This window comes from Haemaphysalis longicornis, unplaced genomic scaffold (genome assembly GCF_048455015.1).
Source record: "Haemaphysalis longicornis isolate Haplotype H1 unplaced genomic scaffold, Haemaphysalis longicornis Haplotype H1 scaffold_5, whole genome shotgun sequence".
In the NCBI taxonomy this organism is placed as follows: domain Eukaryota; kingdom Metazoa; phylum Arthropoda; class Arachnida; order Ixodida; family Ixodidae; genus Haemaphysalis; species Haemaphysalis longicornis.
The window spans coordinates 30,809,786-30,835,274 of NW_027526385.1; the positions used below are offsets into that span (position 1 = coordinate 30,809,786).

General features: G+C 45.7%; 2 protein-coding genes across 4 annotated transcripts in view; one reads left to right on the forward strand and one right to left on the reverse strand.

The window, feature by feature from the left end:
* Positions 1-25,489, reverse strand: part of LOC144138025 (uncharacterized) — a 490,339-nt gene that overhangs the window by 318,740 nt on the left and 146,110 nt on the right. The window lies entirely within an intron of this gene.
* LOC144138021 (fatty acid synthase-like) overlaps positions 10,318-25,489 on the forward strand; it is a 61,340-nt gene continuing 46,168 nt past the window's right edge. For all 3 annotated transcript variants that reach the window (XM_077670061.1, XM_077670063.1, XM_077670062.1), the window contains exons 1-6: positions 10,318-10,455; positions 11,145-11,283; positions 14,331-14,660; positions 18,629-18,829; positions 22,315-22,437; positions 24,855-25,088. In XM_077670061.1, the coding sequence (XP_077526187.1) occupies positions 11,151-11,283; positions 14,331-14,660; positions 18,629-18,829; positions 22,315-22,437; positions 24,855-25,088 (1,021 nt within the window). In that variant the 5' untranslated portion in view covers positions 10,318-10,455; positions 11,145-11,150. The remainder of the gene's footprint in view (positions 10,456-11,144; positions 11,284-14,330; positions 14,661-18,628; positions 18,830-22,314; positions 22,438-24,854; positions 25,089-25,489) is intronic.

Below are 25,489 nucleotides of genomic sequence, written 5' to 3' on the forward strand. Positions count from 1 at the left end.
TGGTTGGCGACTTCAACGTTGACGTGCGCAAGAAGAGTGGCGAGTGGCTGTTCGAGTACATGCAGACCAGGCACTCTACGCATTGTCTCTCTGCCGGCTTTGACACGTGCCCCACTACCATTCACGGGAGTTGCATTGATCTGGTCTTTACGCGAAACTGTGACGCGCGTATGCTTCTCAAAGACCCTTTGACCGTGCACTTTAGCGATCACAAGGCAGTGATTGTGGCCGTCAGGTACAACGATAACACAAACAGGTGCTGATGAATAAATGATTACGTTCACACTCTCGTCATTAATTACGCCATTACTCGCAACACACTCATCGGTGCACCCAATGCATTCGCATTCCTGCACGATTCCCTTCGGGGAGGTGCGGAGGAATTTTTTGCTATTAAATTTGCTGCTTATTGTAGGCAAGTCTCAACATTTCACTGCAATATGAACATAGAGATGCTCTTTTTGTAGCGTAAGCTTCACAGGCCGAGGTTGGGCAGTTTCGCGTGTGCCGTGAAGGGCCCTTCTGCGCAAGCGCGAGGGACATTGAATTGGATTAGATTGGATTGGATTGGATTGGATTGACTTGGCTTGCCTTGCCTTGCCTTCCATTGAATTGGATTGAATTTGGATTGAATTGGATTAAAGTTGATTGTGTTGGTTTGTGTTGGGTCATAGCCGCGGCAGACGCACTGGCACCGGCGCGAGCCCAGGTATGCGCCTCAATTGCGCAGTAGCCAAGTCTGACGCTGCACCGGAGCCACTTGATAGCCGTTTCGCGTCGCTCGTGAAGAGCCGTGCTGAGCATGCGCGAGGAGCAGTGACTGCACAGGACTGGACTGAATTGGACTGGATTGGACTGGATTGCTGAACCTTAGCTCACTCCACGTATATCCTGGCATAGCAGAGCTAAGCCACTACTAATTTTTTACAAAAGGATACGGGCGATTGAAATGGCCGCGTTTGGTTTAATGCGTAGCATTCTTTCCGGAGTCCCCCCGCAGCCAGAACCATGTAATGCCCAGCATTCCCCCAAAAATGAAGCTTTGGCGGAAGCGACCCCTTAAATCGTAATCACAATGTATGTGTAAATAAGTGGTGGTTCACAATTTTTGTAAACCAAAGAGTAGGAAACATAGAGAAAAATGAAACGTTCCCAAAAATGATCTGGTATGTTCATAAGCATATTATGCATATTATATTATTATACTTATCCTCCAAAACCTGAAGACTAAGCGAAAAATGTAGGGGAAAGAACGTTCACAATACGAATTAAAAAACCGAAAATGGCGAACCGTGTACCAGCCGACATTTCAACAAAATACAGATTTGGCGGAAGTAACACCTGTAATCGTTATAAAAGCGTAAATGCAAGTAAATGGTTGAATAAATTTTGAAAAATCACAAAATAAGAAAAACACAAAAAAATTGACCGCGTATCTGCTTCTTTCGTTGCAAATGTCAACGAAAGACGGATCGACTGGCGCCCCGGGCAAGTAAATGCCTCCCTTCTCTTTACCGCTCATCTCTTATGATGTTCCTCTCCCGTCTCGTTCCTCCCAAAAGAGCAGGCTAGGCGTTTGATCAAGTCAATTTAAATTTAGCGTGTTCCACTGCTCAAAGTCGGGTGCCTCAATGGCAGGGCTGCCGTACGGCGGAGGCGCGCGTCAATCGAGGCACTTTACTACAGCGTTTATAGAACCACGTTGCCCTACTCCAAGAGCGTTCCAAGGGGAACGTGAAACCTATCTAGTGGAACCTTTGGTTGCTGTAGCCGCCTGAATTTTTTAAATGCCGCCAGGTAACGGGGCGACAGCAGGCGGCGGTTTTCTGCAGCTGATTTGCTGTCGCGAAAACCAAGTATCCGTGAATTTTTTAATGAAGGAACACTGCAAGTACCACTCATGTGTTGATTTATCGCCTTTAATTTGCGTAATGTCTTGTTATTGTTCAACAATGTTGACAACTATGAACATTAACGGCGAACTTACCCGTTTAGATTTGGCTGTGGGTGTATAAGACTATTGCGCAGTTTCTGTTTCCTTTGACCGGGTGGCTGAATCGATTCACAGACAGACAGACAGACAGACCAAAATTTCTACGTTTAAGTGGTCAAAAAAGGACTATCGTGTTTCAAAATTACAAAAAAGTCCTGGGGCGCTATTCCAGAAGGCTCGAGTTTCCAGCGGCTTGGGTTATGAAAGTAGAGATAGCGGGGCATTCGATACACCTTTAGCAAAACCACCGGAATCACACGGAGCACGCCTTGTATGCTCAGCGCGCTGTGTTGGGGCCGCTTACGTTGATGAAGTACGGCGTGTGCTATCTTCCGCATGCAGCACCCTCTGAAATCGCTCTCCAATACTCATTCCCGAGCATAAACTAGATAACCCCGCTTCTACTTTGAAATCCGCAGCGTGGCTGTTGGCCGCGCCGTTTAAGGGGCGGTCACTTTTTCTCGGTGTTCTGTTCTTCCACTGAATTATGTTTGCAACGTGGCCTAAGGGCAGTCCCAGTGCAGGTCTGCGCAAGCGAAAACCAAGTAATCAGACGGGTTCACTGTAGCGAACGGAACGCGCCGTGCTCCCGACCATCAAATATGGCTTTTGTTTACGGCTTTCTTGAGGGTTCACGGCTGGCGCTTACCAGAAATCGTCCCGTGTCAATTGAAGAGTGCGTTTGAGAATTGGCGAGTGCGTTTTACGCGTTGATATCATCGACTATGACGTTGAGGTCATCATAATTAGTCATCGACTATGCTCTCACGGTGTATAAAGAAGACTCCCATGGAAAAATCGCGTCGTTTTTGCCTCTATTGTCGGCTTGTACAATAGTGAAATCCAGTTTGGACCGTACACTCCCGTGACTGTGGCACCGTTCGCTCACGGTGACCTGGGGGCATCCTTTTTTGTTTTGTGCTAAGGGCATCAAATGACGAATTCGTAGCTACGACGCTGTGCCCACACAAAGTGCGCGCCATGGGTGGGTGTGGCTTCGGTGGTTACGCGGCGCCACCGAATGGGCTGGATGTGTTTGACTAACATTAGAACTCGAAAGAAACTCGGGCATGGTTTAGCACGGCCGAGTTGAACTCGGGACGCCTGTGGTGGCCACTGCTACGACGTGGTTTAAATTTATGGCCTCCGTAGCACGCATATTTCAGCCCCGACAGGTCTTTCACACGAAATAGGAATTTCGAGTTTGTTTATTTCTCCCGAAAAGTGCTTTGCATTCGTTGTGAAGGCGTTTGGCGAGAGACCCCTGTTTGTGGTGACTTAGAGATGGCCTTAGCTCCATGACCGCGGAGGAGCAAGTGAAGTGTGCGCTGGGGTTTTATGCGGCGGGCAGCTTTTACAGAAGCGTTGGTGGTGACCGCTCAATCGCCCGTCACCAGTTGACTGTGAGCGGGTGTGTGCGCAATATAATCAGTGGAGACGTGTGTTGCAGACGTCGCCTTTCTTTTAAGCGGTTTAGCGGAGATAGCTTCCGCAGGTTCCTACCGCACGACTATCCGTGTGCAGCCGTAGCGTGCGCTTTAGTTATCGTCTGCTCGCAAAGCAGTTTCGAACTAAGCAGTTTCGAATGACCGGGCGTTTCGTTTTTCATCAACGCGGCGGACAGTCTCCCTCGAGGGGTTGCGTAGCGCGCACCTCTTGTGAAAACGTTACTGACAGGATAGCTTATACGTATTACATATGCTGTCAAGGAGACAGCCGACGCACCGATAGTCGGTTGAAGTGGTGTATTCGCAGGGGTGAAGCCGATAGGAACGCCGGTCCGAGCGTTGAGACAACCTAGCTCGTTTTGCGCGCATTCCCATTATGGGGTTCATCTTCTTCCCCTGGCACGTCTGTGGCGCATATCCCCGTGTCTGGATTGGACATAATCCTGCCTTCTTCTTCCACACGGTCGATGTTGGTACAACAAATACCCCGATAGCTTGATGGCCTGTTGCATATTTTCATTATCCTCTCTACAATACAATCAACGGCGCGTGCCTATTGTGAGAAGCGATCTTAACACCTTTCAATGGGTGTTGTTCAGCGTCACCGTCGTGTGGTAGGAAGCAGAGCATTAAAAGCGTGTAAAGGGGAGAGTTTGTAATTAAAGCAACCGCGCTACGCCAGAGGGAGGGTAAGCGGGAGTGGGAAGGGCTCGAATGAAGAGAGGGTTGTGAGTGGATTGAGCTCTACGAAAAAAAACCGACTGTGGAGAGCTTCTTCCAACAAGAGCGGTGAAGAGCAAAATGAAATAAAGCAAAGAAACCTGAAAAGTCGTTTTTCTTGTTGCTGTTCCTTCCTTCGCAACACTTGGCCACTTGGGGGATGGGCCCAAAATATGGACCTTTAAGAAACGAACGTGCCCGGCTCGCGAAATTCATAACACTATGAATTTGAGAAGTAACATTTGTAGAATAATGCGTGCCGCGTGAAGCCTGAACATGATGTTATGGGAGTAGGACAGGTGCACACCACCCTCGCAGAACCCCGATTCTAGGGAGGCGGTGGCGTGTTGCAGTCTGCTTGCGCACTAAGAAGAACAAATGAACGAGAAGAAACTGACGCAAACACGCCACAGCAGAAAAAAAAGTCGTTTAAAGTAATCCATGCCAAAAGAAAAGAAACGAAAGCGAGGAAAAAGGCGCAAGTACAATAAATTAAAGAAGAACTTGCTAATACGTCTCACCAAGGTTTCGACTTAAAAGCATGTAAGCATACTGGACCGCGCCGAGGAAATTTTGTGCCGGAAACCGGAGAGTTTCGATAACCCAATACCAGCACCAACTGTGTTGAATGTGCATTCTTTTATCGACCGCTTTCTTGTTTTGCCAGTCGGCCATAGTCACGTGATTGCACTGTGTGCCACCAACGGCACAAACTACCTCTTAGGAAGAAAAATTCCAAACAAAAAGATTATATGAACGCATAAAATAAAAAATACAATAGACTTTGCGGTGAAATACAGATTAATAAAGTGAAAGTACAATAAAATGAAGTAATTGGATTTGCGTGTCCCCTGTAGCCCCCAGTGGATCAGTGGAGCGAGAGAAAGCACTGAAAGATGCGCCACGTCCTAGTGGCCCAACCTTTGTGCGCGCTGCCCTAGACCGATTACGTAACCTCAATAATCAGCAAATAGCATGAATCGCATTTTTAATGCGTTTTAACCATGCCCCGAAATATTATAATGAGCTTATTATTATCACCACAGCTCCGCCTTGCCCGAGTTTCGCTCAAACTTGGGCCTTCTGGACTAGCACCCCTGTCAATATCAAAATTATGCATCTTATGCATTTTGCGCTTGAACCATATTATAAAACAACAACGCTAGGAAAACAGCGTTTAAAGTACGCTAAACGAAGAGACTCTGAAGTGCGCGCGGCATCTACGAAAAAAACATAATTAGCCAAGTAAACACACCTCATCGCTCTAATGCTAGAAATTTCCATCATTGAAGAACAATAAAAAAAGAAAACGTAAATAAAATAAAACAATCCAACGTCCTTCGCTACTCACATCCAAATTTGGCCGTAAAGATCGCACACTGTAGACAAGCGGCACAAGAATACGACGCTTAGTATATGAATTTTTGAATCTTGGCAGATCTGTTTATTGTTATCCCCTTTAGTTATACTTTGGAGCAGGGCTGGTCATCCATCTTCACAGTGTAAAGCGGTACTTATTGGCTCTTCCTAGACAACGGCCTCTTGCCTTTCCTCCCTGGCCGTTTTCCACATGGGGCCGAAACCCGGGACGTCTAGCGACACGATAAGGTGACCCATGGACCGGAATACAATCATTCGACCGCATTGCTCACCCCGAAGCGAGGAGGAGGCGTCGAGGCAGAGGAAACGGCTCCGTGTTGTTCAGAAAAGCCTCCTCGACATCAAACAGAAGCTCATCACCGAAATAACGCCAACTCTCGAGCAAACCAAGGACGTCGAGGCCGCTGTTTCGTCCGCCAGGCTCCAGCACAGCGGCGATCGACTTGCTGCAATAAGCGAGAACCTGGAAGCCCTGGCATGCGGAACCAGAATCGACGGCCAGCACGATGACGCTCTAGAGTCAGTGAAAGAAGCGCACAGGATTATCGCCTTACTGCAAATAAGACTTCGCGAGCAAACTACTACAACGACATCGATGTGTATTCCAGTCATAGCTCATCGACCTTTAGAACGTTCAAGCATGTTTGCTTCACCAGCCCCAACGCCATCATACGCCTCTATAAATAACCATTCGACTGAGATGGCACTTGTGATAACCCAGACGAGTGTGCCTCCCTCGATCGGAACGGAGGACGCCATAATACTGGGAACACCATCCCAGCAGCGGAACGTAATTCAGCAAGAATACCGCAATCCACGGTGACAGCAGCCGCACTGGAACAAAATTTCGTGGACGACGGCCCGGCCTCCGAAGACGTTACCGCCAAAGATTACGCACCCGAGGTGCTTCAGAGCTCCTCTGGGGTCGGAAGGCACATTGTAGAAAGTATTAATAAGGACAATCACAAGAAAGGACATGCCAACTTAGACGCAGGGGGACTGCCGACAGAGGTAGAAACAACTACAGAAGTCAAAACACAGTCCTTGCTAAGAGACAAACGCGCTGACGCTTCGTACATGTGTGGCTGCGACGGGACCGCGTACAGTGCCAGACCTACGGCCATGACAAGAAAAGTGCACCAGCTACATCCGCACGCGGACATGGCCACAAAAAGCAAACTGCTTGAACGCAGCCTTTATAAAACCACGCACCCCTCGATGACCGTTCACCTTCCCGTGGACGACGGTAATGACGGCTCACCCCCTTCTTCAGGAAAGAGGCTAAATAAAAAGGCTGCCGCCGGTATGGGGATAGCTATGATTAAGAAGGGTGATAGATGTGTTCGCAAATCGAAGAAACCAGGAGAATGTGGTACTGGGGAAGTGCACATTGAAAACGGCATAAGCGTTCATGGTTTCAACTGGGCCATCGGGTACCAAGGCAATACGCCAGTGAAACAACTACAGTTAAAATCACTGCGCACAATGTCGGGCCTAGGATTCATCAGCTCGCGGGGTCATCATGGAGAAACCCAGACCGAAACTCAGAAGAAAGGCGAAGTCTCGAAGAAAGAAAAGGCTAAAAATGAGAAAAAAAGGATAAATTCGGACACCAGCTGGACACGAATGGCAAGCTGACCACCGCTCATACGAACTCTTGTGGGGAGGGAAGATGTTGAAACTCTTATGGAAGACAAAGATGAAGCTGGCACCTAGCTCAGCAGGCACACAGACGAAGAAGACGAAGACGACTAGCGAGGTATCAAGATGGCTGCTTTAAACACGGTTCTCTGTAATTATTGTGTAAATTTGTTGGCGTTTCCTAGACGACGGCCTCCTCTGCTGCCTCCCTGGACGTTTTCCACAGTACTGATCTTTTCTACTTTGTACTAGAGACGCAAAATTTTTATCGATTTCCTATTCGTTTCTGTTTCTTCTTTAAACTTGTTGTGTAAAAAGGCGCTTACGTTTGAACAGGAAACCATCGCTGTCAATGTTTCCCCCTTTTATGGAAGCTTCTGCCATATTTTTCGCGCCCAGAAGGAACGAGGTGACATCGCAAATTTTGATTCCTCGAGAATTCTGTCCCTATAACACCAAATATGGCGTTTTTTTTAGTGTTGGTGACACTCAAATTTGCCGACTACGTTTACTGGCTCGTTTCCCTGCTTACGCGTCACTGAATTTCCTAAAGTGACAATTTTTCCTCCCCTAAATGAACCCATTCGTGGTTTTCAATCTTTGTGTGTGTATACCACCAGATTTTTGATGTCTTTGCATTGATGAAGAAGGCGGGTTTTCGGCCGAACAGTGGGATGGATGATTCTGTTGTGAAAATGGCAGTTGCTTTCCTTAGTTTTTGCTAAACCTTCGTGCCCCCTCACCGCCGTGGACTAACCTTTTGGAGATCATTTGTAGGTCTTTTGTGACATGCGCAGTCGACCCAGCTATCTTATCACGTGCTTCAAAAGAAGCGTGGCTTTGTTGTCTATGTTGTACGCCGGCCCCGAAAAACTGGTTTCATAGGAAGAGATTTCCACTGTTTTATCAGTAACGTTGGCTGCTCCTATTTCGCCGATAATGTTCTCGGTTGAACAAGATCTTTTTGAAAAGAAGAGCGCGCAGAGATAAAGTCATGTAAAGCCAACTCTGCAGTAGCCAATTCACCGACTCTCGACTGAACTGATCACTTTGAGGGCTATCTCGCCCCCTTCGGTGATTTTCTTGAATTTTTTTCCGAAGCGCAAGTTATCTCCAAGAGGCAAAATTTGCTACATAAACCTTGTTCCCTGATTTACTCCGTAAAAATACATTATCAGGATATTTAGGTAAGATTGCCCAATGATATTCACTGCCGCGGTAGCCTCGAACTGAAACATGATTAATGACGAAGCACAATATTATAAATGCAAAAAAAAACGCAATGTATATTGCAACATTGAATCAGGCGAGAACAGTAGTACAAGTTCCTGCAGATACAAGTACGTAACCTTAGCCATCTCTTCGAAAGGTACTCAATAACGCATCGCAGAGAACACATCTTACGCTTATTCTTTCGTGCGCTTGGAAGAAGCCACCAGGCAGCAACCGTAGCGTAGTGTCTGACACAAAAGACTGAGCACTGTATGCCCCCATGATTACTAAGCATTATTAGGGACTGCGACTACAAAATCAGAACTTGGAGACGTGCCCTCGTTCACATGAAAAAATTCTTTAATGAAAATATGGAGACCAGTAACGTTATGTAGAAATTTATCGAATTGCACTGTCGTAGTGACAGCAAGTAATATAATAGCTTTACTTGAACTCTCGTGAAATAGCATTTAACATTGGGTCAGCCGAAGCCATTCAAAGCTTGTCTGGCAGTCCCCGGCAGTCAGCAGAGGCATTAAATGCTCGTAGTGAGATGTAGGCCAAACTAAGAATTGTTTACCTAGGTAACCATAGAGGCCACGCAGCGACGATGCCTAAAATATGTCGTCTTGAAACATAATGTTTGGGACCTAATGAATTCTAACCACACCACCAGAACGTGTGTAGCAACGCCGTACAACAAGTGCGCTCCAGTGCCCGAACACTCGCGCATGCGCATGAGGTAACACACCACAAGGGCTGCTTCATAGGTTTCTTCACCGAATCCTCTGAAAAAAAAGCAATCACGAAATGTAGGGCACCTGACTACAATGGCAGAAACGGGTGGAGTAATCATCGGTGTCATTCTCACGCCTGCGGCCGTGTTGGCAGACAGATGGAGATAGATCCCCTCGACGGCGAGGCCTGGGCCGACGTTTTTTTCGAGGGCGAACCTGATTTATTCGCGGCCGCAGGTAAGAAAGCGGTGATTATCATCAATCGGAGTCAACAGCCAACGACAATGGGCTTAATACTGGTCAGAAGCGTTTATCTTACATGTTAGCCTCTCTTATGAACGCCTACAATTTAGGTGGCATTTGTTTGTTTTCTAGGTCTTACCAGAACCTCCGGCTCATTTATAATGCTTAAGTTTCGTGCCTTTCTTTTCCTCTAATTTCCTGCTAAACTTTTTTTGTATTTACACTGCAACTTATTTTCTTCTTGTTCTTGATTTTTTTATTTTTCCCCAAAGTATATTGAAGGGATTTTGTTTTGTTCAAGTGTGCTTAGTTCACCTACTATGTACATTGCATGCATTGTAGCGCTGTGAAGGTGGGCTGCTCCACCGAACCAAATGGAATAGGGGCTGCGGTCTGGTCAAGCTGCCTGCGAGCAGATTTTTTTCCCTCGGCTCTCCCATCTACCATGTATCATTGAAAATAGAAAAGAACCTTCCTTTGTCTTTAGAAGCATCGAGCTGTTTACAATGACAACAACAGTCAGAATTATGTCAAAGGTTTTATGGTCACGGCCGATTGGTTCAGATGGAAACGTTGTGGGATGTAATACGATAAGAGCTATTTGCAAACCTATTCGTCTCCCAAGCGCGGTTTCCCAAATCGCGGTTTCCCAACTTCAAGCGCGGTTTCCCAAATCGCGCTTGAAGTTCAACGAGCTCCTCAGGGTTATCTTAGCCATGATAACTCCGCCACGGAAACTTAAGAGGTTGCGTGTGCGGCCGAGATGGAATACACTTGCTTACGAAAAGAAGTGGGGTAGCCCATTTGCATACACACTACAAGACGGCGCTATCGCTCTGCAACTTGACATAAGGTCAAGAGCAGATACTCGTCAATGATAGCCGGAGGCATTCGTATATACAAAACGGTGAGATCTGCTGCGACAGATCCGAAAGCAAAGGGAGCTGGAGTGGAATGAAGTGGCTGTAGCAGTCTGGCCCCGAAAGCGTCATCTTTTTGACAAGGGGCGTCTTTTGGCGCTTGCACAGATCATTTTCAGCCCAAAAGTTGAATATGTGGGGGACTGTGAGCAGCACATAAGGTAAGATGGCATGGTGATGGTCATCGTAAGAAGTAGATCATCGTCTGCAGTTCTTCTTTTTTACCGGGCTTCATTTCTCAGCCTCCGCAAGCCGAAACAGATTCCCTGCGGATCAGCCGAATGAAGCGCTCTTTAACTTTTACACGCATTGTCGTCATTTCTGCGTTCCTGTTCTTGTCGAAAATTGCTGGGTTCACCTATACCTTGGAAGCCTAGAGCTGTATGAACTCTGCTCTGCAGTCCACATGCCCACCGCAGTCCGATGTGAGCCTTTCTTCGATTTCTCCTTCCCAAACACTTGTTCAATGGAATAGCTTCTTTTTTTTACGCATTAAACACCTGGTTGTTCTAGTATGTTCGCGTGCTAGCGTGTGCGCGGTAGGTGGAGTATTGATTGTCAGAAGTATACGGGAAGCATTCTTTCGGGGTTGGCGCGTACTGCTGCTGGAAGCCAAAGCGAGTGAAGTTTGTGCTGGCCCCTCTTCTTTGGCAGTGTCCACACGCTACGTCTTGGACATGAACCACCAGAAGCTTGTTTTCGCACTTGATTGTGTAGGTATAATTATTTATCCAGGTTCAATAGCAATGGTTTAGCCGCCCCTGTGGAATTTGGTAATACATTTATCCGGGTGTGTCTTTGGTAGTTCGTTTCATGCCTTAACATAAGTTAATATTATTGATCCTTGCAGGCAACAATGTCTGATGACGATATTGTTATCAGTGGCTTTTCGGCTCGCTTTCCTCAAGCGGACAGCCTGAGTGAGTTCGGAGAAAAACTCTACAGGGGCGATGACTTCGTCACCGACGACGGTTCCCGATGGCCCCTAGGTGAGTGAATGTAAGCCGAAAGCGGCCAGTAGACGTACGTGTATCTTTCCTGTATGCAGCACGCAAAATAATATATTGGGGGTGCCGCGAAAGCTGTAGATTAGGAAAAAGGGAAATGTATCTTAAAGGTGTCTGAACGCAATAGAGATGTCGTGGGGCTGAACAAAGCTAAAGTTGCATTTTGATGTATTTAAATTAAACCAAACAGACTCTTCTGTCCGGAACAAAAAATAAAGCTATTCTTCGAATGAACGGTTTCTTTAAAGAAGAAAGACAGAATTGTGGTAACTAATTGCGGCTGTTCGAGTACAACGAAAGCCATGCTACCCTTTGCAATAAACGCGAACCCTCTATATACCTTCGGCCATTGGTTGTTTTGTGCGCTGCGTCAACTGAATTATTTTTGCAATACCGTTGGTGCAATTTACGTTAGCTCTGAATTGCAATATAGTGTGCCCTTTATCGCCCAAAATGCCCTTAGAAAAGATTGCAATAAGTTACCGTGTTGAGTTAGGCTAAGTCAGCCTAATCAAACTTTTGTGTATTTTTAAGTGCCATTATATAGTGGTAAGCTTGTAAGCATGCACGCGTTTTATTTGACACACACTCAGGAAAGCGGGCTAAAACATGCACCCCTCGTATTTAGGATGGTCAAAAATAATTGAATAAGAGCCTAGAAAGTTTGTCTCGTGAGAAAGTGTTTATGCTTCCATACAGAATGATTGGACGGCAGGATAAGAGGAAGACGATTCTTGGCATTGTGCACTCATATGATGATCCTGCAACTGTCCTACATCATGTGTCGGCTATGGCCGCGGGAAGTGCGAGCATCCCACCGAAAATGTTAAAAACGATCTTGTTTGCCATTTCAGGCGTTTTTTTTCGAAATGAGCCGTATCCAGAAACAGAAACTGAGTCGGATGAAGCGGCATTGTCGAGAAATACTCGACAACTTTCCCCTCACAAACGGGTTGCAAGAATGTAGTTCAGATAACGTCCTGAAAACGTGTACGCAAATCGTAGTTCGTTTTGAAAAGGAGGCAGATTCTGCTGTTTCACGGATCAAAATGAGCGAAATCCATTTGCCCAATGGGAGTTTTCGTTTGGCGTAACTGTTGAGACTGTTTCGTAGGTGTTTCTGGATTTTGTTTTGCTTTTTGGAGCTCTCTTATCATGACTTTAGACGGCCATTAGGAGATCGGCGAAATATCTGACACCAGATGTCAATGACGAAGTGAACGGATATGAACGAAATGAAATTTAGGGATGTCAAACAATGATTTAATTTCTTCTCACCCGTCTCTACGAAATAACTTTGTTGTATTTATTTGTTAACCCAATATTTCCCATTTTATTACACATCTAAACAGCCGCTGCTTACAAGCAGTAACAAATCTCCACTCTTTGCCTCTGACAATACGAACCACTTCATTAAGGTGACGAGGACGACATCAGTAGCCTTCTTGTGAAGCGTTTAGGAAATTCGTGGCAAAGCCATGAAGAGCTCGCTTACTTCATGAGTCCCTTCAAGTGTGCCCGAGAAACATATCTTAGGGAAAAATGTGAAAACAGCTGCTAATGGTGCTAGGAGCACTCACCTTCTCTTCTGGTATAGCTCTAGGATTCTTGAAGCCCTGTTGCATATTTTAGTGCCTTTTCCACCAAACCACGATCGCACCATGCTTGATAGTTAATTTAAATAATGTTTTCACGAGAATGCCGCATCAACTTGAGTTTCTCAATTCAATATGAGCCAAATTCAAACTTATCACCCCTCAAATTCACGGCATAACTTTTCTTTACTTGTGGCCATACACTTCCCCTAGCTGACGTGTAAAATATATCATATAATTGCTTTGACGGCGTTACATTTAGCTCCGGTAACAAACCTCTGCTTGTTTCGGAAATTCGCGTTAGGTGGATCTGCCTATTAAAAAAACGAACACGGCTATTTTCTTAGAGAAGGGCAGTTACAGCAACCGCAGTTCGCATCAGAGAAACAAGAAAGATGCATTGCCAGCTGAATTCTGGCATGTCCGGAAGATAGCACAAGCAAAACTGTTTTAAAAGTAGGCAATATGCAGGCGCAAATGCAGGTTTTCAGCGGCTAAAAACGGTTCTCACCGCTATCTGTTGGGAACAATAAACAGACGTTGCAACACTTCTAATGAACGCTTTCAGTCTTGCTTTCGTGCCAGCAAGCACTGCAAAAGCTATAGTTATCGCAAGCACCGAATGGCACTGCGTTATTTGGCGGTAGAGAAGGTCTCCCTTCTTTTGGCGGATTTTTTTAAAAGTAACTGCCCAACGTCTTTATTGCTGAAACTAAAAAGAAGCCTGCCAATAGCCGTGATATAGCTCTAGTCACGCTACTCAAGTCCGCAAACAATGGCGCAACCGAAAAAGAGCGAATATATTTGCGCGTGTTATTCATTGTCTGATGGGCTCAAGGAGCTAATTTTTTTCTGAGGTTCTTCGTGGTCCGTATTCTATGTACTGAATGTCCTTTTAGATAATGCTGTGAACGCCATTTGGCTTCAAAAGCAAGTTGAAACACGAGTTGCAGGGTCCCTTTTTTCAATGTCTCACTCCAGGAAAGGGTAGTTTGGAAGCTCTATTAAACCCTTTCCGCCTTATGCAGTGGTTGAAAAAGTGAGCTATTGTTACGAAAAAATGCGAGAGAAAAATTGCGGGAAATTCAGCAATGCAAATAAGTCGGTGCTCCTTCAGAAATGTAGAAGCGCACCACGGAATTTTAAAAAGGAAAGATAATAACACACCCAGCCATTGCCTTGTGCCGTTATCCGGCAGAGGTTATTTTTGAAGCTCTTAATGCTGCCTTTCGTGTCTTCACTCGTGAATTAATGCGTTATCAATATATATGCGAAACTGCTAGCCACAAATGATGCGTCAGTTATGCAACAATGCTCGTAGGTCGGTGCTCCTTGCGTTGGGCAAAAAAGCACTGCAGGCTTTCTAAAAAAGTGTAGACGACAGTATACTCAGATACAGTTCTCATAGAAGCGGTGTGATATTGACCTTCTCAGGTTTCATGGGCCTCCCGGACCGCATGGGCACGATCCGAGACCTTTCCAAGTTCGACGCCCAGTTCTTCGGCGTGCTCGCTAAGCAGGCACAAGTGATGGACCCTCAGCTAAGGCTCTTGCTGGAGACGTCATACGAGGCTATCTTTGACGCCGGCTACGATCCGGTAACATTACGCGGGCAAAAGATAGGCGTCTTCGTCGGCTGCTCTGTGTCGGGGATGGCCGGTGCACAGCCGTACTTGGGAGCCGACGAAACCGAAGGTTACTCTATGCTCGGCTCCAGCCTCTCGATGTTCTCTAACCGCATCTCATACTCTTTTGACTTCCACGGTAAATACCTTTTCTTTTTTTATGTCCTTCAGTACCAACCTTACTGATATTTTTTGGAAACGTAAAAATACTGTAATTGTTTAGTACCCATTAAAATGACACAAACGTAGAGCGCAACGTTTTTTATTTGATTTATTTATTTTATTTACACATAATGCGAATCAATTAGGGTCCAAGCAGGAAAGGTACAGCAAGTTCAAACTTAAAACAAAGGTACAACAAAGTTACAGCAACATTGTTACTAAGATACATAAAATGATGGAATGATATGTCAATCACCATCAAATTTTCCGCGATTTCACAAGGAAGAGTACACTCACTGCAACACAACCCAAAATCAAAGCACCACACTCTTAGCATACACCATGGTAAATGAAAGAAGTATTGTGAAATTCAAGAAGCAAAGCGCATTTCACGTTGGAACGGAAAGTAGAGTTTAGTTTCGGGGCAACGAATTGCACTGAGGTATTTATTTCGGGAAAAATAGTGTTTTTAAATATTAGTTCTGGCGAAGATTGGCTTAATGGTGCAGCTGCGTTTGTGACAGGAAGGCCTGGAAGAATGTTTTATTATGTAAGTTTCCGGCTTTAATTCTAGTATAGAAAAATATATATAAGACGGAGTAGATTAAGTCGAGCAGCTGGTCGTCTGTCCTCAAAATAAGAAAGTGCGTCACGCCAGTGGCTTGTAGAAATAGGCGTTTTCGAAATCTACAATAAAAAATGTCGCCATTAGTGGTGGCCGGACGTGACATAGGTGAGATAGCAGAAGCAGACGTGCCGGTGCACGCGCCCGCTCCCAGCATCCTCCACTCCGCATGCGATTTGTTTGCGTGCTTGGTTTGAGTTATTTTCACATTGTTGCTCCCTAAAAACTGTTTCCAATGTTTTTTCGCTGCTTTGAAAAGCCATGAGCCATGAAACGCAGGACATTCTGTTGGTACAAACAGAGATCGAGACGCAGCACCTAATGTAGCACGCATAGTTTCCCTCGATTTGGCCTCCACATTCTGAACCAGTTCACAATAGCAGCATAAATGCCGCCACGAAAGAATCGGTCCTGCGCATACTTTCTGGGGCGTGCAGGGAGTTATCAACTCAACTTGCACTCCCTGAACCGTTGGCAAGTCGAAGTAAAAAATGCTGGCGCCGCGGGCTTCTGTCACAAATTGATGAGTCGAATTTGGCCCGGCCTGAATAAGTTCAGCGAAGGCAGCCAAATCGAAGACACGGGATAAATAAACTAGTGTACATCTAGGGTTGCGAGTAAAAACTAGAGTCCTAATTGACAGCTTTCGCTCGTAAAATTTCGAAAATAGGCTTCAATTAGCCGACGCTCTAATTATCACCATGCATTACTGAGGGAACGAGCCCATGAACGGAGGCCAATCGTAAAATGAGCCTATTGCGCCTTACATGCCGGGATCAGCTACCGAGGCACCGGCCCATGATTGCGGAAACCAAGCTCCGGTAAAAAATTGGCTCCAATTCACGCTGTGAAGGTGGCTGGACTGAGCTGTAAACGGCACCCACAACCCACGCTATTACCCACGCGGTGTCACTTGAATCCACACACGTGTCATCCGCTCACTGCTACCCCCCATCACACTCTCCGCCTCCATGTCGCACTCCTGTATTGATCATTTGAACGCAGGTTTATCCAATGCAATTCAAATTTCCCGCCTTCGTACTGCTAATGCGCCCATTGCCAGAACAGCACGAGCGGGAGTTCTGCTCTTTTTTTCCTTGCTTTCATGTCGCACGTGCCCGCATCTTAGTGCGCAGTTTGCAACGCGCCGTTTCTCTCGGCACACTTTCAGCGTATTTGAAAGGGTGAGAAAGAGGGCGACGCGCCCGTGTTTGACGCGAACTCTCCCACCGCTACCCCCTCACTCTTGTTTAATTCTTCATCGGCAAAAAGTCCCCCCCGCCCCTTTTCCCCAACGCTGAATCCAAACAACCGCCTGTCTCCTCCTTCTACTCGTCTGTGCGTAGGTTAGTCGGTACAACGACGGGCTCTCGCTTTTTTAGGGACGAGGCACCTTAAGGCCGAAGCTTGACCGTCCAGCGTCCGTGCTCACGGCATAGCACAGTGTAAATCGAATCATCTGTGAAGGTTCACAAAAGGTCAACAAGAACAAAATAAAAGGTTCACAAAAGGCTAGAGAGAGAGAGAGAGAGTGCTCCAGGAGAGCCGTGCTGCGCATGTGCGAGGAGCCCTGTATTGGAGTGTATTCGATTGAATTGGATTAAATGGGAATGAATTGGATTGGATTCAAATAGTTTTAGCAGAAGTAAGACCTCTCACCTGTGAATTACGGTAAGACCTATCCCCAGTGCTCCGCCCACTCGTCATTATTCACTTCGTGGAGACGCGTGAATTTTTTTTCCTCCACGCGGGCCCAGGTTCGACCCCTGGCGGTGCCAGAAGTTTGTGTAGCCCGGGCCTCCCTGGTTGCCAGTAGTAGCCGGCGATGTATGTTTGTGTAGCCAGTTTGTGCAGCCCTGGGAGTGCTCTGCTGCCGCCGATCCAAAAATTACCTTGGATGGTTAGAGGTACACTGCTTCACTATAAAGCAGCTTTCTCTTCTCCGTCACCGCCGCACGCGAGCTTGTTTCGGCGACTCTCCTCGAGATTCAAAATTCTTCTGCTACATATGTATGTGGAACACTTGCCGTCACTGTGATATGTGTGCTTTGATCTTAAAACTGTGCCATGGTAATTAACAAGCATAAGAAATTTCTTGGGATCAAATCTGGACATTTCTGTTGATGTACGCGTAAGCGTTGTAATGCTGGAAGTTTGTTGTTTCGTCCTTCTACAAACCTAAATACTAAATTTTTTGCCACCCGAGCAATGAAGATTTGGTGCGCCCTATCTCGCTTGCCGCAACCCCTTTTTTAGCTCTTGACATTCATTCACTGTGGAAAAATAATAGCGACTTTTTTCTTCATAAACATTATCTCATATATGATGGCGTTGGCGGTCAGTCCAACTAAACAGAACATGTGTGAATACAGAATTTCCATGACCTTTCGGACACATGGCTTGCCCTACATAACAACTGTTGTATTCCATGCCCCCATATCCTTTTGGAAGTTTAATCACTACACTACTGTTACAAATACCTTATACCAGCTCATCAAAAAACTACCACAGAAATCCTCTGCTAGGATTGAAACTATTTAGGATTTCTCTTCCACGAAACAAGTTCAAGATAGATTGCGTTAAAACTTCTGTCCTCTCTTAATGTTGTGTTGATGATTTTCTTGTATAAAATGCGTCCACCCCACTGGTTATGTTCGGGTAGGGCGGTAAAACTATTGAGCATGACTTGCAAAAACCCAAGTTTAGGGTTAGGGAGGTTACAGTTTTTGTGAAAGCTAAACTTCAAGGTGCGCTCACTACATCTGTGGAAACCACCACCCATCCACGACCGCAATTTCCGCAAAGCTTTTGAACACTGCGAAAATCTCATCCTTATTTTATCAGGCTTACTTTGGAAACCTCTTGATGTGCTCTGGTCCGCACTTGAAACCTCTGATCCCTTGTCCGGAATACACCTGTAGACAACCTATATCAGTCGAAAATCCCTTTCGCTGATGCCGGAATATGGGTAGGAGTACGTCCCTTTTGAAGGGAAACTCCGTCGAGGGACGTGTATTCAAGAGCAGTGCTTTTTCTCCCCTACTAACAAAGAGTTCCTTAGAAGCGAATAACTACGCAGATAAACATTGCCCTTCTCCAAAGGTGGAGGAATTTTTCCCAACCAATAATGAATTTTGCCCAACCAATTCAGAGCACGGCCTGCGCCCTGAATAATCAGAGGGCAGGACGCGCGAGTGAACAGCCTAAAGTAACTTGTCAGGTCTTGCACGACGCAAACGCAGGTGCTGCACCTGTACCACTACTTGCTGCTCTGAACATGTATTCGCCTCACTTCTACATTGGGATCATGTATTACTCAGGGCCAAGCGAAACTGTCGACACAGCCTGCGCTTCTACAATGACTGCCCTCAACCACGCTGTGCTGGCGATTCGTTCCGGGAAATGCGACGCGGCTATTGTGGGAGGAAGCAACTTTGTTTTCAACCCTGCCTCTTCAGTAGCGCTGCACCGTATGACCATGCTTTCCCCAGAAGGAAAGTGCAAGGTCTTCGATGCCAACGGTAAGTTCCCAGTTAGCTGCACTGTTGTGCTGGAGATACTGCTTTTTCTAAATGTTTCGTGTAAGTGCAAATCGGAGAATCAATACAATTAAAAAAGCAGTGACCATGGAAAAAGCTGTCACGGCAGTCTCTCGAAAATTTGAATTCTCCTAATTACTACATTCTGCTATTTAAATGTGATATACTGGTCTGAAATATTTTGCACGTGAAAAACTAAAAAATGGTCAATAATTTGAAGCTGCAACCCATTATGCCGATTGATAGGAAGCTATTTTTTAATAAAAACAATCGAGATGACCTTCTTTCAACGATACACTTTAACATTTTACAGCGCAAAAACTGCACCATGTCCTCTACTGATGTTGTCGCCGTCAGAACTGAGGCAGCACCACAGTTTATGTCACGGCAGTGCTACTCAGTCGAGGCTGGCGCCCGCTGACACATGTCACCTTTTAAGGTCATCAACCTTGTTTGTTGCGTACAACGCCGTGTGGGCAGTCTGTGATGTGGACGCATCAAGGCTTCGAATTCCAGCTATCATGCGTACGCTCAGCGCAGCGACGAAAGTCGGCATTCTGAACAAAATCGAGAAAGCAGGGTCGCTTCGGAGGGACAGGGATTCCATTCTCACTTTTTGTTTAATTTGAATTTTCGTTAATTTATTTCATTTCATTTATTAATACTGTTAGCGAAGAAGTGGACCGTTACAAGGTGTAAATACAAAAAATTAGTAAAAAAAAGTACATTACAGGTTAGAAGAAAATTCCTCGATGGTGTGGCGAGCCGATGCTCGAAGTTATGGATAAAAATAGAACACGCATGCGTGCAATGCACACGCGAAAACAGTACGTGACGCATTTGAGGCGGCACTCTTGCACCGCTCCGGAAACGTGCATCTAAAAAACAAGTATTGCAGTTTCATGCCACCAACAAAAAGCACACAAGCACACAATAACTAAGCGAAGTTCCTTCGGCACTGCTATTCAGGAAAACAGACGCTTCAGATTCTTTTCAAATGACGTAAACAAGCAACAAACAATTGTGCGCATCATGGTAAGCCATCATGCTCGAGTAACATTGAGCATGTGCTGATAAGCGAAATAGGACAGTAGTTGCACTCGTCCAAAAGAGAGCCACTTTTGTGGACAGGGTTAAACTTCGCTCGCTTCCACGCTGATGGGAAAGAACAACTGCGCAGGGTCGAGGGAAATTTTTTTGTAAGGAAGCGAGATGCCCATTCAGCGTGTCTGTACAGAAAGTTGTTTGGTATACCATCAGGCCAGGGCTTTTTTCTTGTATTTATATTAAAGGGGCACTGACACAAAAATTTTGCATCTTGTTTTTTTTGTTGCGATAAGTAGCTAGTGACCTACTTATAACCTGTAGAAACCTCATTTGCTTCAGCGTGCGACGGTTGTTTAATTAGAGGCATTTTCAATGCGGCCAGTCACAGTTTCGGTTTCAGCGAGTGCCGCGAAACGATGGATTTTGTGGATTTTGTGTGAACAAAGCTGACCACGTGACCATCGGAAGGATATCACAGTTACAGAGCAGAGCCGCCGTAGCACTGTCGAATCCGCATCGACGGCAGTTTCTGCGAATGCCCCCCCGTACTGATCTCGTGAGGCGCCTAATTAAAAAGCGACCGTAGATGTGACGCAGGCGCTGCGAGTGCAAATGCTACCGCGGCTAACGAACGACGCGCGACGCTCGAGATGGTGGGTGGCAAGACGCGCGCTGGGAGCAGCCGGCCGGTCTGCCTACAGGTCCGCCTACAGATGTGTTCGGCTTAGCACTGCGGCGGATATTCGAGTGCCGCTCTCGTAAGCGGTGCGGATGACAATTTTTAATGCAACCCGCCATGGCATCATTAACTCCTTTCTCATGTAAGCCACCATGGTCGGGACTTGGGGACAATTTCGTGCAGCGGTAACAAGCTATCACTCGAGCTACCTGCGCCGGCGTGGGCCACTTCGCGGCCGTGGCCGCCGCCTGCACAGCGACCGTGCGGCTTGCTCAGTGGGCTTTTCGTGCCTCCGGCGCGTTTCCGCATCCAATGGTAATAAACAGTAATAGAAACAGAGTGCCTGGAATCGCTGTAGAACTTTGGTCGCGGCCAGCTGCCCGATGAGCTGACGAAATCACGGCGCCTCCGCCGCCTACGATCGGGTCGTTCGTTCTCGAGAGCAGAAGCTCCGCCCTCCGGCCCTCCGATTGGAGCGGCGAGCCGGCAGTGCGGAAGCGGCAAACACAAACTCGTGACGTGTTTGGATGTTGTTTATTTTTCACTTGCGCGTGGTCCTCTGCTGGCCGCTCGGTTGCGTTTCGCACTCTTCAAAATTGATTTTAAATATGTTCTAGGCTGTATTCACCGCTGATATTTTGCAGATGATGTATATGTGTTCCCACCAATCTATCTCCGAAGTTATCTCGCCTTCAAAATTTTGTGTCAGTGCCCCTTTAAGTAAAAGGTTTAGGACACCCTCTTTACTAATTACTACATCCTCAATCGGCTGCTGAATTGATTACTCAGAAAACGCGGGCATAATACCACTGAAATTACTGAACACCGAAGCAAAAAAGAAGTTGAAATCATAAACTCGTTGTTGAGTAATTTCCGGTAGCTTCTGGGAGCTTGCCGGGGGAGGTATATAGCGCCAGAACTTCGAAGGCGCCTCCTTCAGATATTTAGTCAACGTCCTATTGACAAACTTATCCCTGGATTTCTTGATCAGACGTTTCAGTTCCTGTCTCATTGGAGTAATGCAAGCTGCTCTTTCAGGCGTACGATTTCTCGCCCAAGATTTTTTTTGTGTGTTCTAGTTTTCTTTTTCCACGAATAATTTCTCAGGTAACCAAAGGATTGTTTTATCGAATGTATTTGGTAATCCCGTGTACGTAGCTGACTATGCACTTCGCCACAACGTTCCAAAAGAACTACCGTAACCTATCAGTGCCAAAGCCATTGTTATAAAGCACCATAAATTAATCAAAGAAACTATCAACGCAATCCAAAATAGACATTTCGTGGACGGCAGCAAAATTCAATGTACTTCAAAGTATTTTGTGGTCTCTGTCTACTTCGTACTTGCGGGACACGGATGTAATATTTTTTTTTTCTTTGGAACATTGTCAGTACTCTCTCTAAGGAAGTTTTTTTTTTGTGCTCGCCCCATTTGAATTTTTGATCCCAATAAGATGAAGAGTTGATCAACCTCGTACGGTAAGTTGTAGTAAAAGTTGATTTGGGAACAGGTCGTACAATATATTGCAAAAATGGTGTTTTTGTTTGTGTTCTAAAGCCCCATTTGTCTATAATATTTTATATTACGGCGACGCTACTCTGAGTACGGCACGTTTTTCCAATGCGGCATGCTATGTACGCGATGCCATATACGTAGTAACCGTTCTAAAACATGAAACAAAATATGCACTTCTTGAAACAAGAGCGTGTTAAATACAGGAATTCGGCTCTCTTGCTACAGCTGATGGCTTCGTCAGAAGTGAGGCTGTGGGCGCTTTCTTTGTACAAGTGGGGTCCAAGGCCCGTCGAGTATACGCAAAGTTGGTCGACATCAGTTCCAACGCGGACGGCTACAAAACAGAAGGTAAGGCTTTCCTTCTTTTATATTGTCTTTAGCGCAACATAATTCACGCCGTTATTGTTAGGACACCGCTATACAACGTCGGGAAACTAGGATTAATGCCGCGCCGAAAAAAGTTTTTGGCAACAAAATTGCGTTACTTGGCGTGAAAGTAGCGTAGGGTCCTTTTTGGGTTAGGTGAAATGCCAGTTAATGGTTACGTTGCATTTTGGGCTACAAAACTCTATTTCATCTATCGGTCTCTCTTCCGTTTTTTGCATTAGAGCTTCCCGTTTCAACAGTTCACTGAGGTTTTAACTTTGCGCATTGTCGACTTGACGTGCTTGTTCAAGGTTGAAGCTGTCAGCCCTGTCATTCGTGAGCTAACACTGCATGTGCAGCTTCTAATCTGAGTCAATTTTATGCACCTTGAATGATAGCTGCCATCTGGGCATGAGGTGTGCAACAATGATTTAAAAAAACAATAACAAGTAATTTTCCCCCGTATGTATTAGAGACTCTGGTATTATGGTACTATAGAGTCGGAATTATTGGGGCATCAACTTGTGTCGGGTGCATTACTTGCCTGCAGGCGCCCAGGAGTAATTATCGGTGAGAAACTATTCTTCGTTGTTCCTATCTATAAAAGTCTAATTGGGTAGAAATACCGTGAAATGTTGTGCAAGTCAAAAATCAGTTCAGAATTTCGCCCCACTTGTTTACGTGACGCACTTTGCTTAGGTCTTCAGGATATTGTTTTGGTAACAATTGCTTACAACCTGGTATTAACGTGGGAACAAGGCCATGTTGGAAAAATGAGCTGATTATAGAACAATAAAGCAAATGGAATAAACAGGTTGTATAAAGAATGATAAATACCTACAATACCCCAGAAAATGCGGCCTTTCCCCATACATCCAAACAGTGATCAAGGTTAAACCCCCTACAGTTACAAGCGTGGACATTGTTAGCACCACAGTCAAATTAAAAATAGTGACAACCTAATTATAGACGCCAAGTTGCAAAAAAAATCGAAGCCCCGTTCATAAGACAAAGTTGTTTATTACGCGAACATTTGTCGCATGCAAGCTGAGTGAAATTCAAAATCCAAACGGCTTCGGCCGCGTAGAAATGGCGCTATCAGAGCATCTGCTTCATCACACGAGAGACGCAGGTTCAATGCTGACCTCCGAAAGCGTTTTCTTCTTGAGGCCCGTCGTGAGCCTTTGCTTATCACCATCATCGTTCTGTAAACCCTTAGTGTAAAGTTCGCTTTCTTGCAGTCATATATGTAGCGACATCGGACGCCATCTGTGGAACCTAGAAAGCTTCGCTGTAATACACCACGTTCGTAGTCGAGGGTTTGACAGCATACCGTCTGGCCATGAAACATGCTTGAAATGGTTTACTGGTCGCTGACCAAACTCAAAATATACAAATGACGTTTCGGGAGCGCTACGGCTCCCTTGTTTTACTTGTCACTGACCAAATTCAAAATATACAAATGACGTTTCGCTGAGCACTACGGCTCCTGTAGTGCTCCCAAAACGTCATTTGAATATTTTGACTTTGTTCAGTGACCAGTAAGAGAAGGGAGTCGTAGTTTCGGGAGAACTCTGGCTCCCGTAGTGCTCCCGAAACGTCATTTGTAAATTTTGACTTTGGTCAGTGACAAGTAAACCATTTCAAACACGACTTTCGAGAAGAGCAAAATCACAAATCTCGATGGTCATCAAAAGCTGTACTCATCGTGGGAAACAAATTTTACTACGTACGTTAGCCGAAATACAATAAAGTTTTACAAGTGTTAATTTAAAAAGAGCTCCGCGAAAAGTAGGACTTCTGCTTTCTTAGATCTGATGTGTTCCACTGATGTGTTTGCTTCTGATGTTTATGTCCAGTGCTTGTACTTGTCATTCGTCGTTGTTTAAATGGAATCATTGTTTCATATAGTTTTTCAGCCATTTTACGAAGCTGTTTGTGCATTATTGCTCCAAAGAACGTTTTTCCCATTGTATGCTTTTTTCCGCCTTTTGTGCTGCACTGTAAAACTACGCCTTAACCTCCGAAGCTGTCCTCGCAAATGTTTCTGCAACCCCCTGAAGAAATAAGATGCCAAGTGTATTAAAATTGGTTTCTGTCCAATCACATTTATGGTGACTGACGAAATCAAAAATTGAACAAGCCAAGACTTTTGAAATCAAGCAAAGTCGGAATAGAGTTAACTAACACAAGATAATTGTTTGAATGACCAATACTTACACACAAAAAGACCGTGAAAATTCGACGTAATTAGGCCACTTAATCGGCCCTCAAATCCACCTTTGAAATGTGACAAAAAGAGTAGTGTTATTTGAAACTATTAACGGTAAGACACAATTAAAATTCGCATAGTTTAGAACACACCGATTGAGGAGTCGCGTACCTGTTACATCTTGCAGGAATCACATACCCGTCAGGAAATGCGCGGGAGAAGCTTTTACGTGAGGCCTACGCAGAGGCCAAAGTTGACCCGCTCAACGTTTGCTATGTCGAGGTCCATGGTACAGGAACTAAAAAGGGTGATCCTGAAGAGGTTGGCGCCATCAGCCGTTTCTTTTGCCAGTCGCCGCGTGAAAGGCCGCTTATGATCGGCTCCGTCAAAAGCAACGTTGGACATGCCGAAGGGGCTTCTGGTAAGTGGTATCGGCACTCCAAATCTGCTCCATTTTGCTGAGGTCGATTAGCAGATGGTGAGCGGTCGCCGAGCTCCGCCGCAGCGTAAGTAATTCCGAGTTTTCGCTGCGCCACTCGCTTTCGTTAAGTAGCAAGCATGAACGCGACATGGCATGCAGCATCTATTTTCTCGTTGTGACTGTGGCTGTTACGTGTATTTGCCGGTGCGGCCGCCCTGGCGATTCAAAAAGAGGTGCAGAGCGGAGACAGGCGGTGACGATGGGACGGGAGGAGACTAGGCCCCCCGCGAGTTTCGGCGAACTCCCGGATTTCGATGAAACAACTTTTCTTGCACTACGGAAATATCTCAGCTGTGATTGCGCTCTCAATCTGCCACGGGAACATGATTTTGTTGCTCCCG